Source organism: Rhamphochromis longiceps, linkage group LG9, assembly GCF_057381845.1.
Source record: "Rhamphochromis longiceps isolate RC_006_pf linkage group LG9, R_longiceps_female_GT1.1, whole genome shotgun sequence".
NCBI classification, from domain to species: Eukaryota; Metazoa; Chordata; class Actinopteri; order Cichliformes; family Cichlidae; genus Rhamphochromis; species Rhamphochromis longiceps.
Window position 1 is genome coordinate 15,673,006 of NC_140565.1, and position 25,328 is coordinate 15,698,333.

At 39.4% G+C, this 25,328-nt stretch overlaps 1 protein-coding gene and 1 long non-coding RNA gene across 2 annotated transcripts in view; one reads left to right on the top strand and one right to left on the bottom strand.

The window, feature by feature from the left end:
• The window catches only part of LOC146662066 (uncharacterized), a 3,440-nt gene extending 1,762 nt beyond the window's left edge, over positions 1-1,678 (bottom strand). Inside the window, exons 1-4 of the long non-coding RNA XR_014913300.1 lie at positions 1,544-1,678; positions 1,028-1,067; positions 836-882; positions 479-523 (exon numbers count right to left, since the gene is read on the bottom strand). This is a non-coding gene — a long non-coding RNA (uncharacterized LOC146662066). The remainder of the gene's footprint in view (positions 1-478; positions 524-835; positions 883-1,027; positions 1,068-1,543) is intronic.
• Positions 1-25,328, top strand: part of ctnnd2a (catenin (cadherin-associated protein), delta 2a) — a 285,195-nt gene that overhangs the window by 152,576 nt on the left and 107,291 nt on the right. The window contains exon 12 of the mRNA XM_085418472.1: positions 15,574-15,874. Within this exon, the coding sequence (XP_085274598.1) occupies positions 15,574-15,874 (301 nt within the window). The remainder of the gene's footprint in view (positions 1-15,573; positions 15,875-25,328) is intronic.

Here is a 25,328-nt window from a genome sequence, read left to right on the forward strand (position 1 = left end):
ATAATAATGCAAGATCTACACACTTTCAATTGACAAACCAACATCTAATTCTTAAAGTATTTAGATCATTGAAATTAGGAATCAAAATATTAGATACCTTAAAAACTTGAATAAATAGTAAATTTTCTAACAAATAGAAAACAATGTTATTTAATGTTATTGTTATGTTATCATTATATTTTATTTTTGTAAATATAATGGCGGATAAATTACATCATCAACAATTATTGAGGTCATGTACATGTATTGTGTGTTAAGTCGATATATCGATTATTGTGATAGGCCTACTGTTTTGGTATCATAACGAGCTTGTCAAACATGCATGACCACTAAACAATGTCTAAGCAGTAGTATTGGTCTGAATGACAACAAACATAACTAGTGTTTTGGAAAATCTGTTAGAAAACAGTTATTTCAGTAATTATGATTAGCATGTGACACAGACACCGCATAAAAAACTACAACAACAAATACTTACTTTAGGAGGATGGGGGAGGGCAGCATGAGGTTGAGACTTTGACATCTGTAAAAAACAAATTCATGTATTACAAACAAGTCACTTAAAAATACATTAATGTGGCAGACTGTTCCCTGCTCAGATGCAGTGTATGAGTACAATCAGGGCTGTCACAACAATGGGGTGGGGCCAAGTGGCTGCAACCCTAGGTACAATGTGCAGGTATATATAATTACATATAATATATGTGAATAAAGCAAGAATCTGTTTAGGTTAGTCACTGTGCTGACTGATGCTTGCTAGGTTTATATGATTGCAAACTGCACAAAAACAACAACAGCAACAACATTAATGACAATGACAAACAAAATTACTTACATTTATGTAAATCTCACATTAGGAAGATCTGCATTCGATTTCATGGGCTGAAATAAATAGGCAGAAACATTACTGCTAAAAAAATAAAAAACAAAAACTCTAAAAAGCCTAAAAATGACTTAAAAAGCAAGGAAATGTGGAACATTGTAATTAGCGAACATTAATAAAGCATAACTGTTCTTTGTTTCTAACCTTGGTAAGTACTCTGTAGCCAGAAGGAGAGGTAGGATTTCTGTGAAAGCCAAATTAAATGTGAATAGGCTTTGATAGTTATTGAGAAGGCAGAATAATAAGAAAAGGCAAAAGTACGTCACAATATAATTAATTAAGTTACATATTTTGATTACCAAATTATGGAAGCGTGGAGCTGCCACCCAGGCAAAAGAAAAATAGAGCTGTATCACGTTATGACGTGAAATGTTTATTGTTCTAACATTATGCTTTTCATGTTTGTATAATATAATATCACGTTATTATAATATACATAATTGTCACGTTCGCACAATATTGTACGGACGTGATAATTATGTACATTTTTCGTACAATGTTGTTCAAACATGTTGTTCAAACATGATAGTATATTGTTAGAACGATAAACTTTTCACGTTATAACGTGATATACTTATATTTCTCTTTTGCCTGGGTGGCAGCTCTACGCTTCCGTTCCAAATACACGAGAATAAAGTAATATTATATGGGAAAAGGCACCTGCTAGCTTGATGATGGAGGCTTCTTAGACTGGCCACCCGCCTTGGCTTCTTGTCGCCACTCCACGAAATAAAGGTCCGTTTCCTCCATGCCGGCTAATTATTCATCCTCATTAAAATCTCGTATATGTTCAGTTGGCAGAATTGAGAATTTTACATCTTCCAACCACTTAATTAACGCGAACATAATCGGCTTGTTTCTTCCCGTCTCCTGTATCCGGCCGTTCCTCTCGCTGTCAGATTTCGCGCCTCAGAGACGTCGTTATTTTTCAAAAAAAAAAAAAAAGAAGAAAGAAAGAAAGAAACAGCAACAACTACTAAAGAGAGTTTTTGCACGTTCATTGCACATTTGTGGGAATGTTTAAATATTTAATTTTTATTAATTACTTTTCATTATATCTTTATTTTTTAAACCACCGTGGCAATGCGCATGCGCATACACTCCTGCACGCAAAGGGCTTTGGAGTTGACGTAATGTCGCAATGCATTGTGGGAGCGCAGCACCATCTTGGCAGGTCACGAATCAAAACAAGATTGCTACGAACCATTCTGAAACGTAGCTCAAAAGAAAATGACGGTATAGAGACAGATTCTGTCCAGATGCAAAGAGACGGTACTTGATTGTTGAAATGTGGACCCGTATGAAATATAGCCGTGGAGTAGAAACCCTGAAGACCAAACCGCTATTGACTTAGCATGATCTACTCTCATACCTTGTCTGTGGAGTCAGAGCATACACGGCGCACCAATTTCACAATTATAAATCTCTGGAGGCGCACATCCAATTCACCAAGGACTGGGTACAAGATTTGGCTATTTTTAAGCCTCCACGTTGTGAGTACGCCGTCATTCAAGCAAAGGTAAGTCAGCTTGAGTACTGCGAGTAAAATGCGTTTGATTCCCCCCAGCATTCAAATTAGTGCTAGCAAAAATTCATTCGTGAGGGGGAAATTACAGTGAGAACATGTAGAGGCTCTGTTAGAGGGATAACATAGTGAGTTCAGTGCATTGATGTGACATTGTCCTGAAGGATTTAGTTATTCTTTATGGTTAAAGAAATTGCCCTAATTAATTCATATTTATTATAAATAATCCTAATTACACATCTTGCTTCCTTGTTTGTGTCCTGTGTCACTAAAAATACATTCTGTTTTAGTTTTATACATTGATTAATGACCTGCAGAATCTGCTTGTCATATTAGGTGTCCATAGTTGTCACTTAAAGTCGAACTTTATGTTTTCTCCCTCTTGAAAGTGATTACATCCTTGCATTACATACTTTAGGTTCATTTTTTGCTGATAGGTTTCTAAAAAGAAACATGCAGATTTAGAATATAACATGCAGCGTTCTATAGATGGATACATAAAAACACTTTATTTGTTACATTTATGATAAATGGATTTGAAAGTAAATAAAACACATTTGTGTCGGACTTGGCTTATTAAAGTTCTTGTCTTTAAATGAACTTTGTCTGTGTGTGTTTTAGGTCCTGCACTCTTAAAGACTGAATTGCAGCATTGCAGCCACAGGTCATTGTGAGCATCACAGGGAAGGTTGAAGCCGCCCACTGCAGCTGTATCGCTAGAGTCGTGGAGACTTGCAGCCATGTCACTGCTCTTCTGTTTAATGTAGAAGCAACAGTGAGGATCTGTGGCACAAGGACTGTTACAGATGAACCTGCATACTGGGTTTTGCTGGGTAATATGACCAAGATACAGCCAGAGGTTGGCCATAAGATAGACTTCTCCTCTTCAGCTGCCCAAAAAAAAGGTTCTTGATCAAAACATAAACAGACCATTCGTTGTGACAGGTAAAAGAAGCCATCCTCAAAAAAGAAAAGTTCCACCTGCTACTGTGGAGGAGTTGGATCAACTGATGGGACAATATTTTTCCAAGCATAGTTCTGTTCTGAATAACCCATAATGTTTTAATTTAGGGGGTCATGTAAATACTTTGCATTTACTGAATATGTACTTACTAAATACCACTGTTCAAAAGTTGAATAAAGAAACAAAGAAATGTTTGCCTATTTTTAATTAAAAGCACTTTGTCGAACATCACATCAGTTACAATGTAGAAAAAATGTTATGTATAGTTTACAAATGACAAAATGTTCACATAAAATCATGACAGCATTTGTATAATATCACCCACTACTAGCATTCTGTAATTTACTGTGTCTTTTGAAAACTTATCACTACATAAACAGCACAAGACTTAAAAGTATTTAACAAGAGCATTTTTCCCTGGTTTTACTACCACACTGGGGCACATGTTCACCAAAACGCAGCAAACCTTTGCCATCTTATCCAGGAAGGTCACCTTTTTACCCTCACATGGAAGAAGTAATCTGATTGGCATGGTGGTATGTAGCATGTAGTTTGAAGCAGGGATTTCGTAGTGCCCCATGTGTAGTGTTGGAACCCAGTCAGGATTTGTTTCATTCATTTCATAGGCTGGTTTGTTGCAATAATGCCAAATAATTAGCAACTCTATAAATAGAAGGTAGTTCTGCATGTTTGTTCTAAGTTTGTGCTATTGAAAATAAAATTAACAGGCTATAAATAATAATATGAACTTATTTAGAACTTACCTGAATGAAAATACTGGAGCACACCAACAGATATCTGTGGCTGGTAGAGAACTGAATATCAGCTCGTCTCGCAGCTGCTATCCAGGCTAGACGCCTTCTTTTGGTAACATCCAACACATAAGCTCCCTCATGATGTTTCCAGGTGAGGAAACAATGAAAAGAGAGCCTGTTTTCAAGCTTATTCCTTTGTCGGTAGTGCAATCTAACATTACAACCGACCACACAGCAAGCATTTGTTTGGCCTGCTAATATGGCGCCTTGACCAAAAATCCTGGCTACGCCCCATCCCGTAAGATCACGCTCCAGAGCCCTATTAACGTACGGATCTAGAAAGAAGACGCTGCATTTGTAACTCTGAGGGAGATGGAGAATGAGCCCATTTCCAAAACAGTGGAGTGTGTTCCTTTAAGTACTAAATTGTATATATTGTCAAAAACTAAAGTGTACATAGCAGTTGTTGTATCTTGTTTACTGTATCACTGACAGATAATTTCAAAGTCAATGAACGCTACATTATAGTGAGATATTGTGTAATGTGAAATACTGTAAGCAAATGAATAAACAACCTAATTCGTGATAGACCTTTGACTCTGTTTTGTTTGAATCCAACTGTTTTTTGCAGATGTGCATAAAACATGTTACTTTTAGTATTGTTATCATTATCATCATTATTGCACTAAATATATTTTAAATAAAGGATACTTTGATATACATTCTACTGTAAGGTTGGAAATGTATTTTCTTCACCCTAAAATATGTTTTGAAATGTATTTTGGTTTGAAAGAAATATATTTTCAATTTCAAAAATATATTTTTTTGGAGCATCACAAATACAAAATATATTTACCATATATTTGAAATATATTTTGGCCAGGAAAAATGTATTTTTTTACCGTATGGGGAGAAAGGAAAGCTCAGTTTCATCTGGCACATATTCCTTAGTTCTTCAATGTGGCTTGTTATCCGGTAGTTAAGTGATGATGTGACGAATCCTACTTCCGGGCCTAAAGTAGTCTGTGTTTAATATGGCTTTTGTGTTGTTTACATGTTTAATGTTATGCATTTTCTTCTATTTAATCTCAAAAAGCTCCTAAAACAGTCAGTGATCACTGTTGACCTCCCTCGGCTTTTATTACCGCTAATCATTTATTTAAGCTCAGTTTTTAAAACCTTAGGATGTAACTACAGCCCAGCCCATGCAGCAGCATATGAATGACTAACCTCGTATTGTGGATGGATTATCTCAGTTGTTCTCCTGGCTGAAGTTTGGTCCTTTTACAGCATCCTGCCATGCGATTACATTTGTTCCTGACCACCGAGAACACTCACGTTAACTTTTATCGAGTGGAAAAAAGTTAGCTTGTTTATATTATGCTAACATAGCTGTGTCGCTAGCGGTCACGTAGCACATCATTATATACCAGCTAGCCCAACTTCAGTAACCCTACAAACGTCACTGCTGTTTAGTTTTCTGTCTTCATTTATGTTGGAAGTGATAACAGAGCTGGACGTTTTAATTTGTTTCCAAAACCCCGCAGTCAGGACATGCTATATTGTATTTAGATAGAAGCTAGCGAGCTAACTTCCTGCTAACTTCTAACTCTGTTAAATGTCATAAATTCCGTTTTCATGGATGCCTGGATGTTAAACTCAATTGTTACACCTGGTAGAGCAGAACGCTGATCATTTTATTACAGATGAAAGACTTTAGACAGTTTTTCAACTCTCAGTAATGCCATAGTGATCGTTTGATATATGGACCTGCAGCGGAGTTTAGGCCCGGACACAGCTAGTGACGTCAGACTTAACGACCGGATAGTAGTCACGGCCACTTGAATTGTGTGTTTATGTGTGTTTAATCAAACTTATTTAATGGATATTTAAGATTTAAAGACTTTTTGGCCTTTTAAAAAGGCACCAAAAATTGGTATGACGGGTAACACTTTATATAATGCCCTCATAATAGATACTTGATATTTGTAAGTCCATCTATGATGACTATTTACATGCAGTAATACAGGTAGGACTGTTGGTGTAAAAAACATAAACACACTTACTGAAAATCACCTGTTAACAACTTATTAACTTTTTACCCCTCGGCTGTCAAAAGCTGATGGGGTCTTGTCGTCACGCCACCTGGCAGGCGGGTGGGCAGCATGAACACCCAAGTTTGTGAATGTGATAATTCGAGAAGAAATTGGAAATCAATGCCATAGTTGCATTTATACTAATCTTGGGACCAGTTTGACCTCAAGGTCAGAGAGCAGAGGTTAGGTTTTCTGAAAATCACCTAGGATTTTCAAATTTATCCCATAGGTGTATCTACTAGGTAGCTGACAGGAGGCACTGTCGGCTGCCTGTATTTTAAAGAATGTGAATAGGAGTGTACACTGTATATTTACTAATAAGACCACAATCACAGTTATTAACCTTAACTAACTTTGCCACTTTTTTAATATAAGCATCACAAAGGTGGCTTCATTTTCACATGGCCTACTTATGCTAAATAGATACTCCATCCAAAGAAAGTTCTGTTTCGATTTGTGTTTTGAAGTCTGCTATGATATGCCACATTATCACTGAGTCTTTTAACAACACCGTGCTGTAAAGTGCAACAGTCATTTTCTGCTGGAGGAGTATGTTTCATACATTCTTCATTAGGCTATGGGACTGCATCAGATCTCAATGCACTGAAGAGCCGGTAATGTTTAAGAGGATCAGGTTTAAAGTTTTATAACTCTAATGTGCAGCTGTCATATATGAAATAAATAGCCTTGCTGAGAGAGCACTGAGTGGTAAAATAAATATATTAACCCATGAATTCACAGCACAGCTATTTTCTGCTGCATTGCCCTCTTGCCTTATTTGCAACAACACATTTTCCTTTCGCCATTTTATTTTTTATATTCTTTATTGAACTTCATTACCTGACAATCTAGATAATGTAATGAGGCAGGCAGAACACAGTTGGTTCATCAGATGTCCCCGTTTATGTAAGCGCACCCAGAAACAAATAACCACCTTAGTGAAAACGGTTAGGTGTGATTGAGGTTTTAGGTTTTTGTCAATTCAACTAACAATGCTTTGTTGTATATCTTTCTTGAGTGAGAACAAACACTATAAAGTTACAACAGGGAGAATTATAAGGGGTGTTTTGAGCTAAATTTTGAAATACATATTCAGGGAATGTGGAAGACTCACGTTAATTTGTTAAGGGAGGGCATAATATATTCCTTTTGTGTTACATAGCCAGAGAGACGGTTCTGACTGTCAAAGTACTTTGCCTTCTTGGAGTCTTTGGATAGGAAGCATACCTGGAAAATCTCCCAGACACAGGCCTCTGCCATGCAATCCCAACGCACTTGCAATATATGTTTGGTTATGCCAGGCTTGTCCTGCGTCTTCCCATGCCATCTGATCCAACTCACTGCCAGGTGGTGATCATTTGACAGCTCTCTTCACCTGAGTGTCCATGATGTACAGCCATAGATCTGATGATACGAGGACAAAGTAATTCATCAGCTTGCAAACTAGGCTGTCCGAAGTGCACTTATGAACATCCTTATACTCAAACATGATGGCCGTTATTAATAAAATCTAATTAGCAAAAAAGTCAAAAACCAAACAAACACTAAGAACACTTTCGATTTAAAACAAGTCATCAGAGCTGATCAAAGCTTGTAAAGCTTGTTACTAAACTCTTCCATATTCACCTTAGTCTGCTAGCATTGCAGCACTGCTGTTTTTAATGATAGCCAGGGTCTACCCTGCAAGCATGCATCTAAGAGTGAGAATCAAAGTGTCTGAACAAACTGTGCAGAACATCCAAGAGGCATGATCATCACTTTCACTTTTTTAAAAATAAGGCAAGGCAAGGCAAGGCAAGGCAAATTTATTTGTATAGCACAATTCAACAACAAGGTGATTCGAAGTGCTTTACAGAGACATTAGAAACAAAAACAAATAAAAAGCATGATTTAAAATTGATTAAAACAAGCAAACAAACAAACTAACTAAACACACACATTTCATACCTGTTCGCGCGATCTGAACCCTTATCGTAAGGGGAGCTACCAGTCCTTCTGTGGACGAGCTACTTTCTATTTTAAATTCCCTGAATTTAAAATACTCTCTAGACCCAGTCTAGACCCAGTTGGGGAGCTACCCAGAGCTCTAAACCCACTTAACAAACAAACAAACAAACAAACAAACAAAACAGTATATAAAATCAAAACAGATAATAACACATTTTGCTGGTGGAAGGTCAATATCAGCTGTCACTAATTAACAGTTTTTCCACAAGTTGATGACAGGACAAAATAAAACTTGCTTATGTTTGGCTTCGTGTGGTCCCTGCAGTCCCGACTCTCCCAAATGTTTTTTATGAGGGAAAAGAAGCATCACCTCTGTACAGCCTTAACTAGAATACGTTTCTTTGTAGTTCCTGCAACTGTAACAGTGGATTGTTTACATCATTTACATCATCTGCTTAATGCTTCAACAGTATTTAGATCTCAAATAAGTATCAGAATAGATGCTGTATTGAAGATGCACAGTCCCTAGGCTTGAATCAAAAATCTGGTCACGGCATCCCCTACTAATGTGCAGTACAATAGTTATTGCCTGATAAATCCTTGTAGCATAAAATTAAAGTGCTGCGGTATTGTTAAACTTTCTGGCTTCTCCCCAGTCACTTTATTGTGTCACTCCAGGAGGATTTCTCTGTCGCCAGGTTAGATTAGGTCTGTTTGGCCAAGATCAATTTCAGCTTGGCCCGTGATCCTCTTGGATTGTTAATGGACCTACTGCCTTTTCAACACCAGTAAAGAAAGATGTGTGAATTTGCACTTACTTATAATGTGATGTTTACTCCATTGCGAAAACATTTGTTCTGGTTAAATGCCCAGACTGTCATACTGCAGCCAGCTCTCTTTTGAAAGACAATGTCTAATCTCAGTTTAATTAACCAAGAAAACAAAAACGGACTTAAAAAAGGAGGTGAGAAAAAGAAAAGTGAAAATGGATTTATTTTTTCAGGATTATCATATAAATATTATGTGCAGCAATGCCTGTCAAACTGATAAACTGATTTGTCTTCATGAAATCACATGTGTTTGATGCTTTTTTATGTTTTATTGATCCATTGTTTATTGTTTTTAAGTGGTAATCATTGCACTTTGATGTATTTCCCTACCATAACACGTTCTTGTTAAATATCCTAACAAAGGTGACAAATAATCATCGCAGTGTCTATGACAATGATCTAGTACATCTTCTTTTAGCCGCCCCTCTTACTACCTTATTTATATTGGTCAAATTCAAATAAGTAAGTCATGATCAGTTAAACTGGAAGTCCAGCTATTTTCTAGTTTAATTTTAATACAAGTTTGCTCAGTCCATTTCTTTATGCATGAAGTCACAAACATTTATTGGTTCGTCTTTTTACTGAGCAAGTTCAGTGTGTCTGGGTTATCTTTTCGTTATCTGGCTTTTAGCCTTGTCTGCTTTTGACTGCTCACGTTAGATAAGATAAGATAAGATAAGATAACCTTTATTAGTCCCACACGTGGGAAATTTGTTTTGTCACAGCAGGAAGTGGACAGTGCAAAAGTTATGAGGCAAAAATTAGAATACAATAAGAATAAATACAGTACACAACTGTACAGAATAGAATAAAATAAAATACTATATACAGTAGAATAAAATAAAATAAATATACAATAAGATAAAAATAGAATACAAATACAAATACTATATACAACTGAGTAAAAATACAACGATGACAGAAAGGATTATTGCACTTAGTATTATTGCATATGTATGGATGTGTGTGCTTGATCAGTTAAAGTCTTTATTATGGAGTCTGACAGCAGTGGGGAGGAAAGACCTGCGAAATCTCTCCGGCCCACACCGTGGGTGCCGCAGTCTCCCACTGAAGGAGCTGCTCAGTGCTGTCACAGTCTGCTGCATGGGGTGGGAGATGTAGTCCATCAGGGATGACAGCTTAGCCGCCGTTCTCCTGTCACTCACCACCTCCACTGGGTCCAGAGGGCATCCTAGAACAGAGCTGGCCCTTCAGATCACCCTGTTCAGTCTCTTCCTGTCCCCAGCAGAGATGCTGCCGCCCCAGCAGACCACGCCATAAAAGATAGCAGAAGCCACAACAGAGTCATAGAAGGTCTTCAGGAGTGGGCCCTCCACTCCAAACGACCTGAGTCTCCGCAGCAGGTACAGCCTGCTCTGCCCTTTCCTGTAGAGGGCGTCTGAGTTATGAGTCCAGTCCAGTCTATTGTTCAGATGAACACCAAGGTACCTGTAGATTCCCTCCATGTCACCCTATTCCTACAACCGCTTCTGTCACGCCAACCCTCTCTCAACTCTCCGTTTGCCTTCACTTCCTCCATGTCTTCCTCTTTTCCTCCTGCCTGGTAGTTCCACCTTTAACAACCTTTGTCAAAGGGTGGACTCATTTCTAATCCTGTCCCTCTTGGTCACTCCCATTGAAAACCTTACCATCTTTAACTTTGTCACTTCCACCTCATCCTAGTACCCTCAGCTATGGTGGTCATCAAATCAATTAGTCAACAGTTTTTCCTTTATAATTTTTGTCCATGAACATGAGTTATTGTAGACACACAGAGGTCTAAAGTCAGATTTTTCTCATTATCAAAATAATTTGCAATCTTTAACAAACATGTGTGATGTTAGAATAGGCCCATAGGACAGGTTAAAAGCACAGCAGTTGCTGATGCCAAAGCATGAAGGAAAGGTGACTGAAAAATTACTCATGACTCAAAAGATTCAGGAAACAAGAACAAAACCAGCCCGTGGCCTTATGCTATTTTATAGTAGCTATCTACTCGTTTATCATCAGAGCAGATTTGAGTTCTTATGGCAGTTACAAGAAATTACAAACCTCTGCAACTATGATTATAAGGGTGTCATGTATAGTGGTGTATATCACCTATAAATACAAACAAAATATTCTCTTATTTTATCATTTTAGCCGTTGTACATCCACAGCATGAACAATTAGCAACATCCTGGAGTCCTGCTGTGTCCAGCCAGCATGATTCCTGAAAGACATGGCACCTTTAGTCATGGAAACAAGTATCCTACAGCTTCAACACTATAAAAAGCTGTATACTTGATACTGAAAGTGCAAGGGAGAGCACTTGTGAGTGTGTGTGTGTAGGGGTAGGGGGGTGTCGGTCTTCCAGTGTTTAGGAGCTCAGGAACATCAAGAGCTGTGTGTTGGCCAGGAGGCTCTCCTAGGGATAAACAGAGGGAGAAACTAATCCTTACTCTCCTTCACATCCAAGCAGGGTGCGTGTTTGTGTCCGTGTGAGTGTGTGTGTATTTATCTTCGGAAATGTGCTTCTTCCATGGCTGCTGAAGCCAAGGTTGCGTGCGCATGTTGGTAAATGACCTTAAAGCATTAGAAAAAGATGCGTTACAGGCATGCATGTTCAGTCTAAGTCAATCACTGGCACATTTAGTAATCCATGTATGTGTGATGACGGCGATGTCTGTGTGAGTGTGTGTATGTGAGAGAGATAGAGACTGTACTGATGGGGCTTTGTGTAATCGTGCTGAGCAGTGAAGCGTGTCGAGAGAAAGGACATGTCCTCAGCTCTGATCACATAGTCTACTAGAACGACAGTGAAGGGAGGGAAGGAAAGAGAAAGACAGACGCTTGTTAGGGAAGAAGAGGAACACAAAGCATCAAATGAAACGATGATGAGGAGAGGACGACTGACAAAAATGGAATGAGAGAAGGAGTAAGCTACGGTAAAAGGGAGAGGTTGGTAAATCAAAAGGGAGGTTTCAGAAGAAATCCACGAGCTAAAAGAGGGATGGAGGTAAAGGCAGAGAGTGATAGAGCTGGAGAATTCGGAAAAAAGCAAAGAAAGAGAAAAGGGCAAGGAATTGATGCAGGAAACACGATAGTGACCAGAGTACAGTTGAAAGACACTGAAGCAGAGATGAAAGAATAAGAAGTTTAGATGGATATCGAAAGCTTAAAGTGCTGGTTTTATCCCCTAGTTTTTCCCTCTCCCCCTTCCCCTTTCCTCCATCTCTTGTGCATTCAGACAGGTTTTCCTAGTTGCAGCAGCCCAAGAAAATAAAATCAAGCGAGGCGGCCCCTCAGCCGACTGGCTAATTGCAGAGGTATCACTGTGTCAAATGACTAATAGAATTTCCCTTTCCGTCGCTAATCTGCCAGCAGGAGCACAGCCGCAATTTGTTTACTCTTTGCAGATGCAAGGGAATACAAAGACACACCCGCCTTTTTATTTCCTCTCAAACACAATTTCACGCTGCCAGAGTGTTAGGTGTGAGACGTGTTAGTGGAAAGTGCACGTGTGTGTGTATCTGGTATACACAACACCACATGTTTCGTGATTTGTTTAATATTTCATGAAACACCCTGTAAGTTGTGTTCTGCTGGTCTTCAGCAAACTCATGATAGACACACCCTTTCACACTGTGTGTTTATTCCATATATAAACGTTAACACTCAATTATATGCTTAAATCTAACCTCAACAGATCTTATTCTCGCTTTCAGGTCCCGAATGACTTAATTTTTTGGTCAAAAATGCAATTACTTCAACAGCCTAAAGTCCCAATTTACTCTCAAAAGTAAGGAACACGAGAAGAAACACAGGTGTACAAATACAAAATACACATGCATAAATCAGGCACCCACATCCTGATTTGGCAGGCAGTATTGGCCCCAGAGGTCAATCCATCACTCAGACCACACCATTAACTGAGCAAATCATAAATTCAGTAGCATACCATTTACTTAGAGTAGTTTAAGAAGAGACCGCAGAGTGTAGAAGGAAAGATTGTGTGAGTAGGAAAATGAATTGCATAAAGAGGCACGGGGAAGCAGAATACAAAGTACTGTAACAGAGTATGAAAACAAAAGGAGCGGCTAAAACAGTGATTTGGCAGCACATTTTGGGAGGATTCTTTCTATTCTTTGTTCCCAACCATCTCTCTTTATCATTCTTGATTTTGTTCCTTTTTCCTTTACTTTTTTAGCTTATAACCAAGGACACTCCTTTTTAGTGGTCACAGCACAGGCTATAAAAATAATTTGACATGACATTTTTCCCTTCTTTTCACTGTTCTTCCACCCCCTCTTTTGCTCTGAGGTTTGTCCTGTCTGGTTGTCAAGTCTCTCGGTGAGTGCACACTGACACTGGTGGTGTTAGTCTAAAACCCGGACACTAATGAGACAGAAAGACAGACACACCGCAGACACAATTTTAAGACTACAGAAAAGTCTGGGATTTGCTTCTGATGGGAATAATGCTGCTTCATTACCCTCCTATACCCTCTGTTGTATGTGCTCCCTCCATTGCCTCGCATTTCTTTTCTTTTTCCTGTATTGACTGACTTTGTTCTCTAAAACGTGGCTTTCTCAGCTGCAGCCTTTTCTTTCCCCTGGACTCATCCACTGTTTTCCTGCCTAATTCTTTGGATTGTCAAATTTGGGGCATCAGTGCGCACTAGGATTGTGATCCAATCGCCCTGTCTTCCCTAGTTGGATTGCCAGTAACTGACAAAATTGCTGCTGGGGCGGGCAAAGGATTTAGTCAGTGTGCACTCGTTAAGGTGGTGCTGTCCATTCTCCATAATGCATGCTATGTGGCCTAAATACAAAAAAAAAAGTACGAGTGGTAACCAGAAGTTGACAAATCCAAGCTGAGCAGCTGAAACGATATTAAGTCAAAAAACAAAAAAAGCTGGAAAGTCAAACCAAAGTCCTTCTTCTGTTTTCTCTCATTTTTAAATGATGATGATCACAGGAGTGCTCCTTACATGCACATTCATTTTAAAGAGTGCAGGCATCCAAACACAAACTTGTCTGTACTTAACTGCTCATGCATGTCTGTGTCACCCAGGAGATAAAAAATATGCTAAAGTGATTACGTCATCCCTAAGGTTTCTTGTGCCGCTCATAGAGTTCTCCAGAATTGTTTGAAGAAGTTCAGTTCAAGAATATGGAATAGGATCGTTAAAGGACTGGTTTCGTCAGCCTTGTGTACAAAATAGGTTGGGCAGATCAGATGCATGGGTGTGTGTTTGTGTGAGTGTGCGAGAGAGAGATGGAGGTGAAAAAGAGAGTGATAAGAGGGTTGTGAAGGTCAGGTAAATGCCAGCACTCGAGACAGTGCTAAAGAGCAGGTTTGTTGGTCACGTAACGATAAGACACTCAGCCTCAGCACACTCTCACTTCCACACAACCTCCAGTCTTTTGTTAATTTGTGCTCTGGCTGGTAAACGCGCCTTGTCATCTGTTTATATGAAATGCATAGGATTCTATTTGCTTATATGGGGAGTTTTAGTCTGCCTCATCCAGGCAGGTTTTAAAGGCTAATTCTGTTTGTGATTGGAGGTTCATTGGCCTATGTTAAAGCCTAAGCCAATCATACGGCCGCATATCGATTACAAGGCTCTGTGATTTATTGCTTACTCCTTGAAGAAGATGTTTATGGTGTTTTTCACGTGCTGTTTTCAGTCTGCATATACCTTTGTCCTAATGATGGATAAGATGGATTCCCCCCCCTCCACGGTCTGTCTCAGTGTTTTTACAGCCAAAGAAACGAGCCCCCCAGACTCACATTAACACCTTGATATATCACCACTCCACTGTTTCAGTGCATCACGGAGGGAAGACAGCTACTGTGCCTCTGAAGGCTGCTTACACCCTCCAGCAAATCCCAATTCAATTTCAAAGTCACTCCAAAGAGAGATGCCTTGTTGTTGTTTTATTTATACATTTTATGTATGTTTTTAGTCCTTTTTGATCACCAGGGTGACCTCACCATGATCTCTCAAAATGTGTGGACTTATCCCTTCCCTCGCATGAACTAGAGCAAAGTTTACATATTTTATTGCAGACTGATGGAGTAGTGTGTCATTGCAGTGACAACTCTAACAATGATTGTAGTCTCTCATTGTCAAAAGTATTTTTTTCCTTGCCACTGTCTTAAACATGGGGGCAGAACTACTCCACAACCAATTTTTAATGTGCTGTTGGCACTGTAGGATTGAACGGGCTTTGACAAAAACAGGCATTTACAGTGATTTCTGCTGTACAGCTATCAAGAATTGTGTTAAATTGTCAATAGATTTATGATATAGTATTTCATGTGTTTAATTTTATCTTACTAGATTATAATCTCTCTCTTTTAATCATGGGAATAAGGCCAATGTTTTTTTTTTACCTATATGGAGTTTTTTCCAAATGACTGTTCATCGCTGTGTTTGCTTTTCTGTCCTTCCTCTCCTGTGCTCGTGTCCTTGCCCTTCTCTCCTCCTCTTCCCTCATTCGCTCTCCTCTGTAGACCTGACCATGCGTATCCATGATCAGGTCCGTGACCTAAGTTATGTCCTCTGTCCCTACTTTCCTGCCATAGCACCCTCCTCCCCTGGTGTCGACTCCGCCCCTTTGCAGCGCACTGGAAGTCACGGCACAGGAACAGGAAACTACAACCGCGGCGGGACGAACAACTATGCCACAGTGGGGCCAGGCTACACCTCGAGTGGTGGTAGCGGAGATGTATATGGTTCAGATCCCTATGTGGCTGACCCCTACCGTACCCTGCAGTACTGCCCTTCAGTGGTGGAATCACCCTACAGCAAGTCAGGACCAGCTCTGCCGCCCGAAGGCAGCCTGCAGCGTTCACCTTCTATTGACTCTATTCAAAAAGATCCAAGGTAGGATGAAAAGAGAGTTGTAGAGTGTGTGTTGTGTGCATGAGTATCTGTGTATACATGTATTTTTTTAGGGGTTTATTGGATCACATCTTGTATGTTCAACATAATAAAAAATACAATGCCTAGACACACGTACACATCACATGAGTCACTTCAGAGGATGTTATACTGACTGCTCAAGACTTTGTCCTAACTTTACAAAAATGTTAATAACACCTAGCTCTAGACACAGATTAATATAGTCAGCCACTGATCATGCCATTATTCAAACTTTGTGATCTGTCATCTGATTACAAGCTCCAATCAAGGGACATCTTATGACTGACCTCAGTTTGAATTGCCAACGCTCATCATATATTCATAACTCCAATCATGTTTCCGAAGGTTTCAAATTATTACTTTCAGTGAAATCACAACGGTGCTTTTGAGTTGCTTTAAAAAGCTTAAAATTGCAGTGTTCTTATAAACTCACAGTCAAAGCTTTTCTGCACAAACAGGTAGATTTCATGGTCTTGTGGTTAAGAAAAACCTTTAGTAACAGTCACACACTCAACTCAGCCATGACCATCAGGTTTTTTTCTAAAGCTCTCTAAAAACAGGTCTTTATGCCCGAAAATGCATTTACGCTGAAAATGTCTCAAAGTTAAGAACAGGCACGTTGAAGTAAGTGTGTTGTCTCAGGTACCAGTGTAAAAATTTGAAGGCACTTCAGATACCAAAACACTGAAGAAAGATTTTGCATATCTGGTTTGTCCACACTCTAGACTTTGAAAAATGAAGGTAAACAGCAATTATTCTTTAATTTGACAGGAAAATCTCTCATAAATATACAAAAAGTTTTTGCCAAATTAAACTTCTGTTTTTTTGTCCAGTGCAGCTACCTCATATGTACGAGGAAAAACGATCTAATAAGACACTGTTTTACTCCAGTCACACACCAGTTGCTTGAGACTTTTTTTTTTCACCTCCCATAGTGTCATGCTGTGAGCATCCTACTGGGCTGTGATCACTTCCATCCTCTTGTCTTTGCAATTAAGCAAAGCTCATTCCCCGTCTTTTTTTTATACATATTTCACAGGACTCTTGATGTATAATTCCTTTAATTACAGAGCAAGAGGGACTGAGGCGGGTGGATCAAGTCTCAGCAGCAGCTGTCAGTCACTGAAAGGGAGAAAGAACACAGTGAACAGAGAGAGTGGGAGATTATTAAGAACAGTGACAATGAAAGTAAAAAAAGAGGGGGGAAATGATTAGCATGTGCACAGTCTGATGAAGGTAAAGTCCGTCACAAAATCCTGCAGTCTTACTGTAGGATGTGTCTACTTTTGATGATATAGTTAGACTGACTGACTCAAGACAGTCTTCATATTTCACAACAGCCAATGTACCCAATCAAGTGAAAGCTCATATCTGGTGAGTTTTGTTATTATAAAATAAACACAGCACTTCTGACTTACACTAGAATATCGTATCTGTTTACTTCACAAAAGGAACGATTATTGTCTTTTTCTTTGCACTCTGGACTTTGTTGTTCATAAACACTTCTTCTTTAGCAAAGTAGTATCAATTCTGAGCGAGGTATATGTTTTATTAAGGCATAATCTTCACACAGCAACAACATAACATAACAAAATAGTTGTAAGAGTAGACAGAAATATGTTTCCAGAAGGTTCAAAGAGATACTGGAGAGCCAGAAGTGAATATAGGTCAGTAAGATAAGAAAATGTGAGCGATTGCATTTTCACATCCTAAATCTAGTACTTGATGATGAAAAGAGGCATTGCATACCTAAAAGGCTAAATTAGCTAATCCGTTGTATAACTGGTTTTAATATATTAAGTTGTACGCTGAAATGTATTTCTATACATAAGTGTGTGTGTGTGTGTGTGTGTGTGTGTGTGTGTGTGTGTGTGTGTGTGTGTGTGTGTGTGTGTGTGTGTGCGCGTGCATGGAGGGAGAGGGGGTGTAAGTGGATATGTAGCAGAGGACTTTTTAGAACTTTTAAAAGTTGATTGTTTTGTAATACTCATAATACGAAAACCAAGCCAATGTAGGAGTAGGTTTAGCACTTACATTTCACATACAAACACACTCAGGCATACGCACATTGTTCTCTTTATGCACTTGCAATGAAAGTGTTTATTGTTGGCCCTCTAGTGTTATTGCCACACTTGCTTGTATGCACAGTCAAGATCATTTTGCTTCCATTATTGCCTCAGGCTTCATGGATTTCTGTGCACAGATCCAGACAGAAATCTCATTTTTCCCCCATTTGCACTTTTTTTCCTCCAGCAAAGTAACAAGAAATGGTAGAATTGCAAGCATTTTGTACACTGGTTGAATTCAACACTAAAGATCTTTTTCACAAATCTGAGCCTTTGTGGTGAATGCTGCCTGCAGATTGCATAGTGATTTATTACTATTATGTTACATCATTACTATTTTTAACTTTATGCACAGTTAAAGGTAGGGATGGGTACCGGTGTCCGGTGCCATTATGGCACCGGTTCTGACATAAACGGTAGTAACCAGACCGAAAAGCAGCGCACATTTCGGTGCTTTATTTCGGTGCTTTTTTTTCCTGAGCTGTGATACACTTCTAGCCAATCATTTTACGTTTCCGAGGATAGTAGGCGGGGCCAGGTACGTCCGTTCTGTTAGAGCAGAGCTACAGATTAAAAATGTCCAAGGCGAAGCGGTCAAAAGTATGGCTGTACTTCACAGCAAAATATGCAAACTCAGCAGCCTGCAACAAGTGCTTTAAGCTGATACTGTGATACTGTCTAAGGAGGTAACACCAAGAATCCGATTAAACAGCTGGCGACGCATAGCGTTTTTTTTAAAAGCCGAGAAATGCGCCGTATTTGATAGCTTGCTGCGAGACCTCACACCGAGCACGTCGGGTGGGTTGCCAGTTATCGGACCCGGAGCAACATCCCCCAAAAACCCGAAGAGGAGAGTCCTGGCCCCTAGCCCTGCCAGTGTAGCAGAAATGATGACGGATGATGATGCAGCAGCAGCCGTTCTTCTCTGCATGAGTAGCTTCATGTTGTTCGTGTGTAATTTACGTTGAGTAGGCTAACCACGTTATTACATTAATGCATGTAAGGTGAACTAGCAAACATCATCATAGCTACATGCGGCTGTCCTCTTGTTTGATGGCAGATACTCCCTTCACCCTGGACAAAAAGGCTAAAATGACCAAAGAAAAAGTGGGAAACAGTTAAACATGAGAGGTTTTTGGACAAAGTTTGTGTTTTTTCCATTGTTTAAGCACTGCTTCCAGCCAAGAGTGATGCCATATATGCCACATAGCTGCAGAAAAGGCACACATTGTTATCTTTTTACAAAAAAACCCAGCTGAACATGAGAGGTTTTTTGACAAAGTTTGTGTTCTCCATTCTTTAAGCACCGGTTCGAGCACCGTTTAAGCACCGGCACCGTTTCAAAAGTACCGATTTGGCACCGGTATCGGATAAAACCTAAACGATACCCATCCCTAGTTAAAGGTGTCTTTAAATGCCTAATTTCTAGCTGTATTTTTTATGCAGTTATCTTACTGTGCTTAATATTGTTGAATTGAAGTGTGTTAGATTTCTCTTTGTCAGGAGGTTAAATGGCCTCCTACTCAAACTCCACTCTCTCTCTTGCTGTAATTGGATCTAGTTGAGCTAACATGAAGTGCTAAATGAGTTAGCAGCTATTAGACACAAAGAACACTGCGAGTGAGGGCAGAGGTTATGTGTGCATGTTTTAATGTGTGTGTGTGTGTGTGTGTGTGTGTGTGTGTGTACACACGAAACGAAAGACTATGTTTTTTTATATAATCAATTAGCATATCTTATTTATTAATGTGTGTATGTCACTGTATAATGTGTGTGTGCATACATGGTAGCCAGTGACATACTGCTATTATAGCTGCAAAAGAGTGAGCATGATAAGCAAGAGGTGGTGACAGCAATATGAAGGGAAAACTCAATATCTGTCAATGGATAGCAGTACAGAGAGGTGGGAGGAAGACAAGGAGACAAGATAGATGAGGGGTGGAAGGAAGGAGGGAAGAAGGAATTACTGATGAGAAAGCTAAAGGGAGCAGTGCAAAATAAAGCTGGAGAAACAGGAGGAAGGGAAGAAAACAGACACAAAGAGAAAAGGAGGGAAATGCAGAAAGACGAGGGAAATGAGGAAAAGTTAAGGTTGGTCTTTAGGTGATCAACATGCATGGGGAGAATAAATATAAGAATAATAGGAAAAGTGCAGAGAAGGCAAGGGCAAAATATAGATACAGTGTCTCCCATTATTGTTTTGTCTAAGGCAGCGTCTCAGAAAGTTTGTGCGTTTCCCTCTAAGCGTTCTGCGTGTAAAGCGATTGTCACCCCCACTGGGTTTCTTTCTTAAAATGAATATTAAAAACAGTGTAGGGAGTGAGATGATGAGAAATGTTGAGTGCAGACTTGCATAACCAATAAACAAAGAGAAGAAAGAGGAGCGAAAGGCAATAATGAAGGGGAACATTTTTAACAAATGAAGGGGATTTGGAGACTCTTAAGTGAGAGAAGAAAGCATGGCATCTGCATTTGTTTAGGGAATAAGCTATACTGTACCTTGAGAGATTGAAGGAGAAGAAGACAGAGGGAGGGAACGATGTTGGGCATACAGGAAGAGAGAGAGAAACATTAACTTGGGGAAGATGGGAGTTAGGCGCCAGTGGTTTTTGTTCTCAAACTTGGGGCTTAGGAAAGCATGTAATAGGGTGAGAAACAACATAAAGGGTAAGTTAGATTATGCAATGGGAATTCACTGCGCTGCAGTTATGAGGATTGACAGGAAGGAAGAAAGAAAATAGTTGGACCATTTTGATCAAAAACAAGACTACACCATTGTTTCAGCTGTGGGGAAATGCTCGACTTATCTAATCGCACACTGAGCCTGAAACATAGACACAAGACTTCAAGATAAATCAGACTCTCGTCATTTAAATCAGACTCGCCTCATTTACATTTTCTCCTCCAAACGTATTCACGCAGCAGTGATGGCTGCAGCATTAGTAATATTTGATGTTAAAGTTTGTTAAAGACTATTTTAATTATTTCATGTGATACATGTTTTTTTTTTCCTTTAGTGTTGTAGTTTTGCTTACATTTCAAGGCAGCCAATAAGCTCTTTTGATGTTGCACATCTAATGTAAATAGTAAATCTAGTAGTAAAAGTCCAATAACGTCTTACTTTAGATATAAATTCTAGTTGGCTTTGACATTTTTCTTTTTAAATAACGGATTATTCAAATGTGTATATTTGTGTTAATCTGTAAATTTGAAATAACTAACATGCCAAAAATATAATTTAAAAAATCCATATCCAACGTTATTTGAAGTTAAAGTAACTTAACTTTAAAAAATACCTCAGTGGCTCTTTTTAGGAGCGACTGCCTCTAACATAAACTTAAGTTGCAGAACGTTTCCAAAGTGATTGACTGTGACTATTTATTGTCAGTAGTATCACACTCAACACTTTATTTCAATAAGGAGAGTGCCTAAAATGTGAACATCCAAAATACAAGTTGAATTTAGAAGAGCATAATTCCAAATGAAGGTAGGATATAGACCTGAGATAGTCCAGACTCCGATGATGGTGAAGCAGAGTAGTTGAGACAGTTGATGATGAGATTGCATGAGGTCCCCTGTGTGGATTAGGTGAAGATGGGGAGAAGGAGCGTTAAAAAACAGCCGGCCTGAAATGGAGATTGACTGATTAGAATATCCTAATACTAACTGGGCAAGAGTAGCGAATTTGACAACACTGGAAAAAAGAAGTGCCAAAGACATGAACACATGAAGACAGAACATGAGCCACCCTTATTGAATGTTTCCAGAAACAGAGATCAGTGGTGACTGATCAGTGGTGGGCATGTCTGTAAGTGCATGCAGACTGAGTGTGTAGTAGGCTTTTATGTATTTGCCCAAGGCTGCGAAAGACAGGACAGAGGATGTGCATTTACATGTTTGTTTGTGTGTGTGAGAGAGAGAGAATCATATGTGATGTGCATATTACAGCGTGTTACACGGTGAGTGTAAAGGATGCTTGTCATAACGACGGGACATCAGGGCCCAGTTAGGAAGGCACGATTTACTGGTACTGAGAAGCATTTGGAAATCTCCACAGAAGAAGGCTGGAGATCACAGACCAGTCGAGCTGGAACAGAGAGAGAACAGATTACATCTGACCAAGGGAAGAAATTACGTGTAGTAGGTGAGCCCGATTACCACCAAAGATGTGAAGACAATCTGGCAATGACCCAATTACATGCATTAATTACATATATACTGCACGCTCCATGAAGAGATGCAGATCAGGTGGGAGGGAAAACGCCCAACTCCTAGACGCCGCCCTGAGGCGGACCATTCCTCTCTAGAGGAAGCGGAGAGAGAAACAAAACAGTTTCCAAAAAACAAAAAGAAAGTGAACTACCCTCGCATGACAATGCTGGAACATCATTGTATGAGTTTATGGGTGTCTGTATGCGTTGAGAAGCTGCAGTGGAGGGTGTAATTATGCAGTGATGGCTCTTGTTGAGCACAAATGTTTGTTTATGAGGAAAAGAAAGGGAATAAAGTGCCTGTATCCCCTTCTTGTAACCATAGTTTATGCAAGTGTATTGTTTGGATCTATGTACCCACATATGGTTTATGTACAGTATAACTATAGAGATGAGATACCTGTGCATGTTTGTGTGTGTGACAGACATTCTGATTCTGATACAGTGTTCTCCTTTTTCAGTAAATTAGGTAAAGAACTGTTACTGCTTTTAGCATTTGGTTTGTGTCTTTTTTTTCTTGTTTGCTAAATTGGACGGCTGTTTTCAGCACTGATGCAACAGAACCACAAATGCACTGATAGGCTCTATACTTTTGCTTTTGGCGTTCTCCTACACAGCTTTAATGCCTCTGTTTGCAACAGCTGTGGCTGGATGCATAATGTTTTTGAGCTGTCCATACATCTCTTTTCTGCTTTTTCACTTTCAGATTATTATAAAAGATGCAGATGACATCATTGCTCAGTAGTTTGAGGTTTTATAGAAGAACAGTGCTTGATTTGACATTGGTCATGATCATTTTACATGACATATCTTTTTAAATTAGATGAAAAAATAAACGCTTGTCTGTAGGATGTAACTATTAGTTATTTTCACCAGAGTTATTCAGACTTTATTCGTTAGCTGATTGTATTTCTGTCTGTTTACCACTTTTGGGACATAATTGATTGTCAATTTGAATGCTTAATGTCACCATGAAAAGCTGCTTGACTGAAAATAAGGGAAGGACAGAAAGAAGAGAAGCCATCAATACATTTGCATGCTTTCTTATTAATCTGTATTCTTCTCGAGGCATAGAAAATGAAAGAAGACGGGGAAAAAGTGTTAATGAGAGAAAGATAGAGAAAGATGAAAGGATGTCGTGGTAACTGGGTGGCTTGGAGAGAAAGCAAGGGAGGGTGGACGGTAAGGGTGGGAGAGCACAGTTACAGGGTGAGAAGGGGACTTAACCAAAGAGAAAGAAAGAGAGAGAAACCGACAGAGGACACACTCTATTGGCTCTCAGCACGGCCCAGGGGTAATTTCCTCTCCACATGAGAAATGCATGCTGGGATATGGAATCACCTCCAAGGGAGGGTAATGATGCATTGCCAGAACCTTGGCTCTGAGGCACAGCTGTGTGTGTGTGTGTGTCTGTGTTCACAATATGCACGTGTGTGTGTGTGTGTGTGTGTGTGTGTGTGTGTGTGTGTGTGTGTGTGTGTGTGTGTGTGTGCATCTGTCCTGGCCGTCATCCCTGCCTGTTCTGGGTAAATTGCCCATTGTAGTTATTTTCCCTTTTCTGAGGTGGCCTCTCTGTATGTGTGTGTGTGTGTGTGTGTGTGTGTGTGTGTGTGTGTGTGTGTGTGTGTGTGTGTGTGTGTGTGTGTGTGTGTGTGTGTGTGAGTGACCTTGGGATAATAACAACCCCGTGTATCTGCCTTCTTCCCTGCTACAATGAGCTTCATCCTGTATCTGAGGCCTGGGAGACAAAAGGATGACCAAAGCGAGACAGGCTATTAATGTAGATGAGTTGCCCATTGCATACTTACACCTAGAGGCACTAATGCAAAATTCTATACTTAAGCATTTAGACATTGGCAAAAAATGTCTTACGCATAAGAGGTTAAGGCTAAACTTCAGCTGATATTTGGCTGTCAGGGAGAGGGAAACCAAAATATAAAGTAAGGTTGTGGTTGCAGGACATTTTCTCACTATAAGTATGTGCAATGTCCAGTCAGTAATGAATCTGTCATGGACTTTTGATTCATTAATTGCTTTATTTTTAATGCTAATTACTGCCACTAACACTTTTTAACTGAAATTCATCAAACCTTATACATGAGTGCACATGAACAGAAACGTACAAATTCATCTATAGGGTAGGGGATGTGTTAGGATGGGATATGGCTCCGCTCCACCACCTCTCTGCTGCTCTGCCTCCTGACACTAGTGGCATTTGGGAGGGATTATGGGAAAATGTCACACCAGCGAAATTACTGTATATCTTCTCTCCTCCCCATGCCTCACTTCACTTCACCTCTTCTCTGGCTTTTACTTGAGGAGAACACAGCCTAATCATAGCCAACAGGCCTAATGGTACTCTGGTAGAAACAGTGCACTGATACAAAATTAAATGTCAATTTACAAAAGCTTATTATAGTGCTAATCTTTACCTTAATACGTGTTACTATGAATCTTAAAAAACAAACAGTATACTTTTCACAGACAAGAGCCGAGTCACTTATTTTTATGTTAATTTGTGCTTAAATCATTTATAAGAAGTTTCTATAAATGTTTGGCTGCAGGCAAAATCTCACCTGGATAGCTGTGTGTTAGGCTCAGTCTATAGTCCAGTTTCACTATGTAATTATTTTTAACTCTCCTTCTAAGACACTAATAATAAGATTTAATTTTTCTTGTATTTAATTATTATTTTTATTAACTCTGGGCAAAAATGTCAAGCAGCCATCGGTATCTTTCCACAGTACTCTTCATGGGACTGTTGATGTTAAGGTCAGCAAGTTGTGCCTCTCGTGCAGGAGAGGCATCTTGACCTTTTAGCTGAGTTGCTTCAGAAAAGCAAACGAATGGGGTTCTGCAATGACCAGTGAGCTACTAAGATGCAGTGTGTGGCTGAATCTGTGAGAAAGATTTACATGAGAAATGAAAAAAAAGAAGATCATGGATCTTTGTTATGGTTGCTGTATTACTTTCAAACGCAATAGTTTTTTGTTTTTGATCACATTTAGTCATGCATTCATATCTGTATTTACCTGCTCCAAAAGCACCTGCGGATTCCAGTCCTGTCATGATACATCCCACTGGAAGAGCTCTTACTGAAATAAAAAGCACTTAGACACCCACTGAAGCGCTCACACC